General features: G+C 58.4%; 1 protein-coding gene across 1 annotated transcript in view; it reads right to left on the bottom strand.

The window, feature by feature from the left end:
- Positions 1–12,240, bottom strand: part of MYOM2 (myomesin 2) — a 58,247-nt gene that overhangs the window by 22,206 nt on the left and 23,801 nt on the right. Inside the window, exons 11-19 of the mRNA XM_054720341.1 lie at positions 11,737–11,936; positions 10,827–10,880; positions 9,318–9,445; positions 7,650–7,833; positions 6,525–6,699; positions 4,747–4,868; positions 916–1,103; positions 493–619; positions 199–377 (exon numbers count right to left, since the gene is read on the bottom strand). Of these exons, the coding sequence (XP_054576316.1) occupies positions 199–377; positions 493–619; positions 916–1,103; positions 4,747–4,868; positions 6,525–6,699; positions 7,650–7,833; positions 9,318–9,445; positions 10,827–10,880; positions 11,737–11,936 (1,357 nt within the window). The remainder of the gene's footprint in view (positions 1–198; positions 378–492; positions 620–915; positions 1,104–4,746; positions 4,869–6,524; positions 6,700–7,649; positions 7,834–9,317; positions 9,446–10,826; positions 10,881–11,736; positions 11,937–12,240) is intronic.

Here is a 12,240-nt window from a genome sequence, read left to right as displayed (position 1 = left end):
ACGGCGCCCGCCCACAGGCAGGTCTGAGGCCCGCTCGCTCCGTGCCGTCCAGCGCCGAGGCCGCGCTCGGGGCAGGAACGAAGCTCGCGCCACGGTCCCCAGGGCCGCGGCGTTGAGGGTCCCCTCGGCCCCCACGGTCCGGGCGCTGCCGCCACGGGATCGAGCCCGGCTCCCAGGCAGTGGCACAGGACGCCTCACCTTCAAGTAGCGATGAGCCGTGGGCGCCTCGCTGACGGGGGTCCACTCCTCGGAGCCCTCCTCCCTGTAGTCCACGAAGTACCCGGACACGGGGCTGCTGCCCGCGTACACGGGCGCCTTCCACAGCAGCACCAGCGAGGTGTCCCTGACCTCGCAGAAGGTCAGGTCGTAGGTGGGGCCTGGAGCAGCGGGGGACCCGGTCAGCCCCCCTGCACGCAGGGAGTCCCCTCTCGCAGTCCCCCGGGTGCGAGGCAGGAGGGGGGGGAGGGGGGTGTCCAGGAGAGCGGCCCCTACCCGGCTCCGGCGCCGTCCAGGCCTCGCACTTGAAGAGCTCGCTGGGGTCCGAGGGCTGCCCGATGCCCACCAGGTTGGTGGCAGCGATTTTGAACTCGTAGGATGCGCCTTCGGTCAAGCCCTCCACCTGCCAGATGGTGAGAGTCCGTCACACGCGGAGGAACGCGCCTGCCGGGGCCACGCCGGGGCCTGGGCACCGGGCACCGCGGCGTCACCACCGGCTGCCCGCCCCTCGCTCACCTGCCTTTCCTCCTCGCGCTGCTTCTCAGAAGGAAAGGAAAAGGCCCGAGACCCTCCCGGCCCCACGGCCCTGGCCCCACGGCCCGGGAGGCGGCGGTGTGTGATCGGGTTGTCCCCGCGCTCGGAGCGGCCGAGGGGCCGGCCCCCGCGTGCGCCCGCAGAGCCCACGACGCCCACACCCACCGTCAGGAGCCGCTCTGTCACGGGCGCCGCGTTGACCTCGTGCCAGTTCCTGTGCTGGGCCTCGCGCTTGTCCAGGAAGTAGCCCAGGACGGGCGCGCCCCCGCTGAACCGCGGCTCCTTCCAGCCCAGCGTCATGGAGCGGCCGTCGCAGTTCAGGAGCGTGATCCCGTACGGGTGGGACGGGACGGCTGCGGGGACACGCGCGTCACCCCCTCCGCGGCCCTGTCCCCGTCCACCACGCCGCCCACGCGGCAGCCACGGGGTGTGGCCCTGGGCGCTGGCCCTCGGCCCCTTCCTTGGCGACCTTGTAACCATCTTTGTGTTTCTCTCTCTTTTCAAGGAAAGTTGGAAAATGCTCTCAGAGCCCAGCCGGTGTGCTCAGGGGACGAGCGCTGACCTATGACCCAGGAGGTCAGGGTTCGGTTCCCGGTCAGGGCACGTGCCTGGGTAGCGGGCTCGGTCCCTAGTATCGGCATGCAGCGGGCAGCTGATCCATGATGCCTCTCATCAATGGTGTTTCTCTCTCTCCCTCTCCCTTCCTCTCTGAAATCAATAAAGTCTATTTAAAATCCTCTCCTATATACTCTGGCTACTTCCCAACACGCCCCCCACTATTCGGAAGATTCCAGGGCGACGATGGCGTCAGGGTGGCCTGGACACGGAAACAGGACTCTCCCGCCTGCCGGCGAGGAAAGCCTGGCAGGACTGGCCCCTCCCTCATGAGGAGCGGCAGCCGCCCACGGCCAGGGGGCCCAGTGAGCCTCCCTCTCCTGAAGGGTCATCAAATTCAGGCTTCCGGGCAGAATGAGGTCGGGGCTCCCGTGTGAACCCCGGCTGGAGCGGGACCCTCTTCTCTCACAGGTGGAGGGGATGTGTCTCTGCTCCCCCTTCTCCCCAACGCTGAGTCGCCTACATCGGGCGCCCTCTGTTACCTGAGACTCAGGTGAGCTGCGAGCAAGCTCTTCTCAGCATAGGATGAGGACTTAAATACCTGGTTCTCAGCTCGCCGGAATATAGGATGAGGACTTAAGTAACTGGTTCTCAGCTCGCCGGAATATAGGATGAGAACTTAAATAACTGGTTCTCAGCTCGCCGGAATATAGGATGAGGACTTACATAACTGGTTCTCAGCTCGCCGGAATATAGGATGAGAACTTAAATACCTGGTTCTCAGCTCGCCGGAATATAGGATGAGGACTTACATAACTGGTTCTCAGCTCACGGGAATATAGGATGAGAACTTAAATACCTGGTTCTCAGCTCGCCGGAATATAGGATGAGAACTTAAATACCTGGTTCTCAGCTCGCCGGAATATAGGATGAGGACTTAAGTAACTGGTTCTCAGCTCGCCGGAATATAGCATGAGAACTTAAATACCTGATTCCCAGCTCGCCGGAATATAGGATGAGGACTTAAATAACTGGTTCTCAGCTCACCGGAATATAGGATGAGGACTTAAATACCTGGTTCTCAGCTCGCCGGAATATAGGATGAGGACTTAAAAACCTGATTCTCAGCTCGAGGGAATATAGGATAAGAACTTAAATAACTGATTCTTAGCTTGCCGGAATGACTTAAAAAGGGGAGCGAGTGTCTGAAAGTCCCTCAGGAGAACGGAGATAGAATGAGGACCCTGAGACAAAGAGATAATTCACTTTTGTTGTTCTGTTTGCCCACCCACGTGTTATCAGACTTGACATTCTAGAAACATGATCCTCAGAAGAGAGATCTTAATTGCTGAAAATGGTAAATTGTGTCAGAGACAAAAATAATTAAATAGCGAAGTGTATTTCTCAGAAATGCAAAGTTCCTGCTATGATCCAAACGTGGCCGTGCAATGGCCGGTCTCAGAACCTCCTGACTGTGTGCAGGCCATGGAGCCCACGTGACTGACAGTCACAGAACCTCCTGACTGTGTGCAGGCCTGTGGTGACCTCCGTGGAGCCCACATGGCTGACAGTCTCAGAACCTCCTTGCTGGGAACCAATTCCGCATGTAATAATTACAAGAGTTCCATCAAAAGGTTGGTGAAGCTGAAACCGGTGTGGCTCAGTGGATAGAGCGTCGGCCTGCGGACTCAAGGGTCCCAGGTTTGATTCCGGTCAAGGGCATGTACCTTGGTTGCGGGCACATCCCCAGTAGGGGGTATGCAAGAGGCAGCTGATCGATGTTTCTCTCTCATCGATGTTTCTAACTCTCTATCCCTCTCTCTTCCTCTCTGTAAAAAATCAATAAAATGTATTAAAAAAAAAAAAAAAAGGTTGGTGAAGCTTGGGCGGCTCAACAAGGGTGAGCCACATATATAGTTTGCCTGTTGGAAATGGCTAAATAGCACTTCCCCCAAACCTGAATAGGATAATCGTTAGCTGCCAGACAGCTCAGGGCATTTTATTGCCTCCTGTTGGCCAAACACCTGAACAGCTGTAGGCTATTCCCCAAACTGACAATATCCTTTGAAGCCCTACCCTTTGAAATGTATATCTCCACCTTGCCTTGGGACAAATTGTGTTAAATAAATAGCACGGGGTCCTTAGACAAGGGTAGTCTTCAGTTCCTTTAGCTGAAGCTCCTCTGACCCCCATTGCCTTTCAAAATTATCTTTCGTCTTTGGACTCCTTCTTGAATCTATGCATCAGCCCCTTTCTCTGGATTGCTGAACCCTTTGTAAGGCTGGGAAAAGAACCCCGGCACCCCCTGACTGTGTGCAGGCCTGTGCTGAGCTCCGTGGAGCCCACGTGGCTGAGTCACAGAACCTCCTGACTGTGTGCAGGCCTGTGCTGAGCTCCGTGGAGCCCACATGGCATTCACAGAACCCCCTGACTGTGTGCAGGCCTGTGCTGAGCTCCGTGGAGCCCACGTGGCTGACAGTCACAGAACCCCCTGACTGTGTGCAGGCCTGTGCTGAGCTCCGTGGAGCCCACATGGCTGAGAGTCACAGAACCTCCTGACTGTGTGCAGGCCTGTGCTGAGCTCCGTGGAGCCCACGTGGCTGAGTCACAGAACCTCCTGACTGTGTGCAGGACTGTGCTGAGCTCTGTGGAGCCCACGTGGCATTCACAGAACCTCCTGACTGTGTGCAGGACTATGCTGAGCTCTGTGGAGCTCACGTGGCAGTCACAGAACCTCCTGACTGTGTGCAGGCCTGTGCTGAGCTCCGTGGAGCCCACATGGCATTCACAGAACCTCCTGACTGTGTGCAGGCCTGTGCTGAGCTCCGTGGAGCCCACGTGGCTGACAGTCACAGAACCTCCTGACTGTGTGCAGGCCTGTGCTGAGCTCCGTGGAGCCCACGTGGCTGAGTCACAGAACCTCCTGACTGTGTGCAGGCCTGTGCTGAGCTCCGTGGAGCCCACGTGGCTGAGTCACAGAACAGCAGCTCACACGCCCGCAGTTCCCGCCCGTCCTGCAGTCCGGGACCTGACTGGTCAGCTCCATCACAATAACCATGTCCTAAGGTGACTGGGAACAAAGCCGGAAGTTACATGAACTCCTGCGATCCCTGAAGTCCCTCAAACGGAGGACGCTCCGGAGGCCACTGGCGCTGCCTGGCTCAGCCTCCGGCTGAAGGGAGAAACCGGCCCACAGCACATACTTCAATGTGGGCACGTGAGCGGGAATGGCTTTCCTTGGCATGTGGTTAGCATGTGGCTAATCAGCACACAGGCATTTCCGAGGCAGGAGCCTGGGTGAGCGGTTCCCGCAGAACCCCACGTTCCCTGGGGGGCGATTCACACCACCCTCTCTTGGTGACCCTGCACACGGCAGCACACGTGTGTGTCGTGCAGAAGCCCACGCCCTGGCGCGGGGACATGGAGCAGCACGTGACTTACTGAGCGCGGCCTGGACCTTGATGGCGTCCGACTCCTGCGAGTTCTCGCTGGTCCCCACGGCATTCACCGCCTTCACGCGGAACATGTACTGCTCGCCCGTGGTCAGGCCGTGCACCACGAACCTGGGGAGACAGGGGGCGTGGCTGCCGGCCGTGGCCTTTCCCTCCTTCACAAAAACAGGCCGTTATGGGGTTCGGGAGGGTTTGTTTTATTTTTTAAGTTAGTGATTCTCTCTCATCATTGATGTTTCTGTCTCTGTCTCTCCCTTCCTCTCTCTGAAATCAATAAAAATATATTTAAAATATATATACACTGAGTGGCCAGATTATTATGATCTCTGAATGCATAATAATCTGGCCATTCAGTGTATATATATATATTTTAGAGGCCCGGTGCATGAATTCGTGCTGGGTGGGGTCCAGCCAGCCTGGCCAGAGGGAGGGGACATGGGCGGTTGGCCGGCCTGTCTGCTGGTCGAACTCCTGGTTGAGGGGACAATTTGCATATTAGCCTTTTATTATATAGGATATACACTGAGTGGCCAGATTATTATGCGTTCAAAGATCATAATAATCTGGCCACTCAGTGTATATGTATGTATGTGTGTGTGTGTGTGTGTGTATATATATATTTATATATATATATATTTTAAAGACCTCAGCACAGGTGCTTTGCCTGTGGTAAGTGCTCAGTAAATGTATAATTTATCATTTAAATTATAATTTATAAAGTGTCATGTATCTAATGGAGTCTGCAACGTTGTAACCATTTATAAAACCCCTCCGCCAGAGAACTGTGTTGTGGGTTTTGCTCTCAGACAACCCTCCGTGTTCTAGCCAAGGACAGTGAGTAAAACCTGCTCTTCTCCTCAATTACATCTCATCTTTTCCTAGCCACAGCTTTCCCAAGCATTTTCGTAAAAAATAAAGAAGTTTGAAAGGAAGGACAGCTGAGCCATAATTGGTAACGCGGCCACCGTGGACAGCGTGCCCTGGGGACGCCTAACTCACTCGGACGCCCCTGCCCGCTCCGCAGGAAGCTAGGGAAAATCGATGGCGGAGCGGATGGAGGCACCGGCGCCCCCGCGGGGAGGAGCCAGGCCCCTGGGATTTGTCCCGGTGGCTGGCTGGAGAAGAGACGGCCGGTTCTGTGAACGGAGCCACTTCAAACGTTCAGAAAGTTAAAACGGAAAACAAAACCTCTTTCACATCACGGTTGCCGTGTTAACTCTCCATTCAAGGCAAATCTGAAATGCTGGTTAGGTCATCGCAGGAACCCCCCAAGCCAGGTGCCTGGAAACTAACTCACCGCCTTCAAAACCCACACCCCGTGGGAACGAGACAGACGCAGCGTGCACAGCCTTCTCCGAGGCGTGTCTGCCGCGGGACACGCTGCCCTCGGTGCCCTGTGGCTCCTAGCCCACGTGTACAGCCTTCTCCGGGGCGTGTCTGCCGCGGGACACGCTGCCCTCGGTGCCCTGTGGCTCCTAGTTCACGTGTACAGCCTTCTCCAAGGCGTGTCTGCCGCGGGACACGCTGCCCTCGGTGCCCTGTGGCTCCTAGCTCACGTGTACAGCCTTCTCCGGGGCGTGTCTGCCGCGGGACACGCTGCCCTCGGTGCCCTGTGGCTCCTAGGTCACGTGTACAGCCTTCTCCGAGGCGTGTCTGCCGCGGGACACGCTGCCCTCGGTGCCCTGTGGCTCCTAGCTCAGTTTTGCTTCTCGAACTTGACCCCGGCAGTGGTCTGGGGCCTCGGGGAGGCGGGGAGAGGGGCCACACCTGTTGTAGCCGATGGGCTTGTGGTTGCAGGGTTCCCAGACGTTGGATCCCACTACGCAGCAGTCCACGTAGTAGCCGAGTAGGTCCTCGTCATGCTTGGGCCTGTCCCATTCCACCACGACCGACGTCTTTGTGTCCCGAGAGACAAGGACCCGGCCGGGCGCCGAGGGGGTGACTTCGCAGGGGAGACGGATGGGGACACGGTCAGTGATACTGGAGTTTCGGAAGACACACCGCGACCTCCCAGCCCCTCTGTCCACAGGGCCTGGCGGCCCAAGCCTGGGCCTTTAGATAAAATGTGGACGAGGAGGAGGAAAACGAGGGTGGGCGAACCCTCAGAGGGCCCAGGGGTGCCTGCCAGGCGTCTCTGTCCGCCTGAGGCCCCACCTGACCCCACAGAAAAGGGGGTGCAATCATGAAATCACCCGTCCCTCCACCCGGACGACTGAGGGATCTCAGACTCAAACCATGAGTTGACTAGGACAGTGGTCGGCAAACTCATTAGTCAACAGAGCAGCAAACTGTGGCTCGCGAGCCGCAGTTTGCCGACCACTGGAATAGGGATTTGCACCTCATCTCGCATTTGACATCGCCAGAGAGGGGACTTCAACCATATAGACAAAAAACTCCAGTCCATCTAGGGAATGGGATTTTTTATAAATATAATTCTTATTGGCTTCAGAGAGGAAGGGAGAGGGAGAGATAGAAACATCCATGATGAGAGGGAATCATGGATCGGCTGCCTCCTGCACGCCCCCCACTGGGGATGGAGCCCACAACCCGGGCCTGTGCCCTGACCGGGAATCAAACCATGACCTCCTGGTTCACAGGTCGATGCTCAGCCACGGAGCCACGCCGGCCGGGTGGGACTGGGATTTTTTTAAAGTGACCATTGCCTAAACGTGTGTGTGACCCATTCCCCCGGCCCTACGATGAGACTCTGGAGAAACGCTGAGAACTGACCAAAGCCAGGCCGACGGAGCGCTCCTCACTGGTCACGTGAAACGCTCAGGCCCCTGGACTGTAACTCCTACGCGGCGCTGGCGTCTTCACCACACAGAGCCGCGGGCACCCGCCGTCCCGCTCAGGGCCCGTCCCGAACCCGGCCGCGCGGCCGCCGCTCACCTGTGGTGTCCTGGGCCTGGATCGGGGGCGTGATTTCCGACGGGTCGCTCAGCCCGTGCTTGTTCGCAGACAGAACTCGGAACACGTAGGGCTTCCCCTCCACAAGGTCAAAGACGGCGTAGCGCGGCGACCGGACCGCCGTCTGGGCGTTGACCCGCTGCCAGCTGCCACTCCCAACCATGGACTGCGGGGGAAGGGGACTGTGACGGGGCCGCCCCCCCCCCCCGCAGCGGGTCGGAGGGAACCGCCCGTCCTACGGTGGGGTGCGCATCCCACGCGGACACCGGGCCCTGAAACACCTTTTCCGATGTGTGTGAAAGGGAAGCCCGTCTGAGGAGGTGAGAATTATTTAAAGGGGAAAACGCTGACCAACAGAATTCTTACTCGAAAGCGAGTAATTCCGTAACATAACTCTGTTCCCCAGAGACACAGTCACGGCTTCTCGTGACGACAGAGGCTTTGCCAAGGCGGCCGCGGCCCAGGGCGTCACCGCGTGTCAGCCCTGACATCTGCGCTTCGAGAGCAAAGGACAGACAACCCGAGATGGGATGCACGGCCCATGGAAAGGGTGTAAGTTTTGTTGGGTGTATCTGTGTGTCTGTGTGTGTGCATGTGTGTGTGTGCATGCGTGTGTATCTGTGTGTGTGCATCTGTACCTGTGTGTGCATGTGTATGTGTGCATGTGCGTCTGTGTGTGCATGTGTATCTGTGTGCATGTGCATCTGTGCGTGTGTATCTGTGTGTGCATGTGTATCTATGTGTGTGTGCATGTGTATCTGTGTGCATGTGCATCTGTGCGTGTGTATCTGTGTGTGCATGTGTATGTGTGTCTGTGTGTGCATGTGTATCTGTGTGTGCATGTGTATCTGTGTGTGCATGTGTATCTGTGTGTGTATCTGTGTGTGCATGTGTATCTGTGTGTGCATGTGTGGGCACACGTGATACGTGTGTTCCAGGGCCACAACACGCCAGCTATTTTCTTTCCTTTTTTTGTTGTTTTTGCTGTTGTTGTTCATCTTCACCCGAGGATATTTCCATTGTTTTTTAGGGAGCGTGGGGGGGGGGGGGCAGAGAAACATCCATGTGAGAAAGACACATCGACTGGCTGCCTCCCCACACGCACCCCAACCAGAGGGGGGATCCAGCCTGCAACCCAGGTGCACGCCCTTGACCAGAATCGAACCCACAACCCTTCAGTCCCTGGGCGGACACTCTAACCCCTAGAACGCCTGGCCAGGGCCACCAGCTGGCTCTGTGTCTGTCCAGAGCAGGCCTGCCTGGCCGCGGCCACCGGAAGTGTGAATCCCTCGACGTGTCGCCACCAGTGGCCACGCGGCTTCTGATCAAATCCTCCTCGGGGCCTGGCAGCCTGGTGTTGGGGGGAAGACTAAGTCCGGGGCCTCCCTATAGGTGGGGACGCAGCCTCCTGACGGGAGGGGACGGGGCGGGCTTGCTCACGGGGCGTCGGGGGGGGGGGGTGTCGGGGGCAGAGCCGGGCCAGTCCCCGAGGCCGGTGACCCTGCTCATCACCCGCAGGTGGGCCGGCAGGAGCTTCCCCCCGAGGACGTGACGGGGCTCTGTGACGGGCACTCGGTAGCGCCCGTCTCTAAGGCCCACCGCGTGGCACAGCGGCCGCAGCGACTGGCGGTCTCGGGACGGGAGGCGTACCTTCTCGATGAAGTAGGTCAGGGGCTCCTTGCCCCGGGGAGCAGGCGGCTCCCAGCTGAGGACCACGTAGGTCCTGCTGACCTCTGAGGCGTGCACGTTGGTGGGGGGCCCCGGGACCTGCACGTCGCCTGGAGGGGAGACAGCGGTGAGCGCGGGTGAGGCCGGCCGCGGTGGGCCCACGGAGGAGCCGCACGTCTCCGCGGGCAGTCGGCACGCTGAGCGGACTGTCCCGGAGCCGAGGCGGCAGGCCCGGTAAGACCACCGCATTCCTGCTTCTGCCCGAGCCAGCTCCCGGGACAGGAGCCAGCCAGGCGGCCAGGGTTCCTGCTGGGCGTGGGGGGGGGGATCGGCCACAAGAAGCCCCCCGCAGCCCTGGCTGCCCTGGCTGTGGTTTCGAGAAGGGACGGCCACCGGGCACCGTTCGGGGCAAATAGAACCAATCAGCGGACTCCCCCGCGTGGGGCCTCTGGGGACACGGTGGGACCGCGGCCATTTGGAGAGGAGTCCAAGTGTATCTCCTTAGGTGGCAGCTCCATGTTAGTGAATTATTTTTATTTTACACTAGAGGCCCGGGGCACGAATTCGTGCACCAGTGGGGTCCCTCGGCCTGGCCTGCGGGATCGGGCCGAAACCGGCTCTCCAACATCATCCCCTGAGGGGTCCTGGATTGCAAGAGGGCACAGGCCAGGCTGAGGGACCCCACCAATGCACGATTGGGGCCTGGGAGGGACCGCAGGAGGGCTCCAGGGCGTGTCCGGCCCGTCTTGCTCAGTCCCAATCAGCCAGACCCCAGCAGCAAGCTAACCTACTGGTTGGAGCATCTGCCCCCTGGTGGTCAGTGCACGTCATAGCAAGCAGTTGAGTGGCCTTAGCATATCATTAGCATATTACGCTTTGATTGGTTGAACGGCCGACTGGACGACCGGACACTTAGCATATTAGGCTTTTATTATGTAGGACATTCATGCTTTGTCCTCTGGCTATGGGCCCGACTAAAATCTTTGGATTTCGGACCAATAACGCTAGATCCTCCTTCTCCGTAAGTCGGCCTTTCTGGGCGTCTGTGGGAGGAATATGAAGAAGCGTGTAAGTCTAATAGGGACATGATTTGACGGGTAAGGCCAGTCCGCTGAGTGAAGTATTAGAAGTAAAGCTTCTGCCTAGACAACACTGAGCACCGGCCCAGGAACGGGCGGTGTGAGCGGGGAGCCGGCTCCAGCCAGTCCTCAGGCCTCGGGGTCGGTTTGGTTGCGTCTCTCCCCATCCCCAAAAGAATGCATTCCTGGACCCCACATAACACAGCAGTGTCCGCGACGCGGCCACATCTGGACTCCCATTCCCGCTCCCTCGTTCGGCCTTGTATGGTTTTCAGCTTCCTCAGGCCTTACGCTTGCAGGTCTGGCCCCTGGTGTTATGTTTACCTGTAAGAGTGTCCCCTTCACGCAAGCACTTTCCCCCTCTCTCCTGCCTCCAATCAACCTCAGTCCCTGGGGTGTGAGAGCGACTTACCTTCCAGGTCATCCTGAGAGATCACAATTTCTTTATCTTCCCCCAAACGGATGGCTGCAGAGAGAAAGGCTGATGCTAAGTTTGACGCCCAAAGGTCCCTTGAAAAAGCACTATTTTGCCCGCCGGGCGTGGCTCAGGGGTTGAGCATCGACCCATGAACCAGGAGGTCACGGTTGGATTCCCAGTCAGGGCACATGCCCGGGTTGCGGGATTAAACACCAGAAGGGGGCGTGCAGGAGGCAGCCGATCCATGATTCTCTCCCATCACGGATGTTTCTCTCTCTCCCTCCCTCTCCCTCCCTCTCTGACATCAACAGAGACATTTAAAAAGCACCATTTCCCTCGCTGCCTGGGAGGCACGCATCGCCTCTGCTCCGATGAGGACGGCACGCTGCCTGCCCTGAGGCCATCGGCGCTGCCTCCGGGGAAGTGGTCCCGACCATGTCCAGCACTTGCAGCTCTTTGCAGTGGACTCGAGGGGCCATGCAGGTAAGGGACACGCAGGGGCACCCTTAAGAGCATAATTAGGGTCCCATCCCATTAGGGAGCCTGCATCGTGTGAAATTAAAATTCCAAAACAGAGTGGCTTGGTTTCAACACCCGCCGCCTCGTGTGTTGAAACTATACCCTCCGTGGGCTTGGCAAAGCCCAGTTCTCCAGGTAACTGGGTTCCGGTGGAGAGGGCAGGAAGGTGCCCTGAGGTATACACCGCGGCCCGCCTCCCGCTCCCCCAGGGCACTCACGGGAGACCACGGGAGACCAGGGGACACCCCGGCCCTCTCTGGCCCTCCCGCCCATGACCATGTCCTCGAAGCTCAGACACCGTCGGGGGCAGGGAGAAAGGAAGAATCACACAACACGGCCCCGTGTGCCCCGGTCCCAGCTGGACCCTGACCTTTTAGGGACCCACCTTGTAACCTTTGGAGGTCAGCAGGGTCGAGGGCGGCCACAGCCTCCGAGGCTCGGGACGGCCGGCTGACGCCGGCGCTGTTGATCGCCCTGACGCGGAACACGTAAGACCGCCCTTCCAGCAGCCCCGTCACCGGGTACTTGCAGATTTTTACGGGGGAGTCATTGCACTGAACCCAATTGTTAGTTCCCACCTCACACCTGCAAAGAAAAAAGAGGCAAGAGTAGCAGCTACATCCGTGTAATGACTAAATAGGAGTGAATACCCATTTGGACATATATAATATATAAGAGGTGGGGTCCCTCAGCCCGGCCTGCGCCCTCTCGCAATCCGGGACCCCTTGGGGGATGTCGGACTGCCGGTTTCTGCCCGATCCTCGCAGGTCAGGCTGAGAGACCCCTCTGGTGCACGTGCACCGGGCCTCTAGTCTGCATATAAGATCTTTGGTTAATCTCTTCCCCCTCCCCTCCCCCACTTCCCTCTGAGATTCATCAGTCTGTTCCA

Source organism: Eptesicus fuscus, chromosome 8, assembly GCF_027574615.1.
Source record: "Eptesicus fuscus isolate TK198812 chromosome 8, DD_ASM_mEF_20220401, whole genome shotgun sequence".
Taxonomy (NCBI): domain Eukaryota; kingdom Metazoa; phylum Chordata; class Mammalia; order Chiroptera; family Vespertilionidae; genus Eptesicus; species Eptesicus fuscus.
The sequence above is the reverse complement of the archived record's forward strand: the minus strand, read 5'-3'. Positions and strand labels throughout refer to the sequence as shown.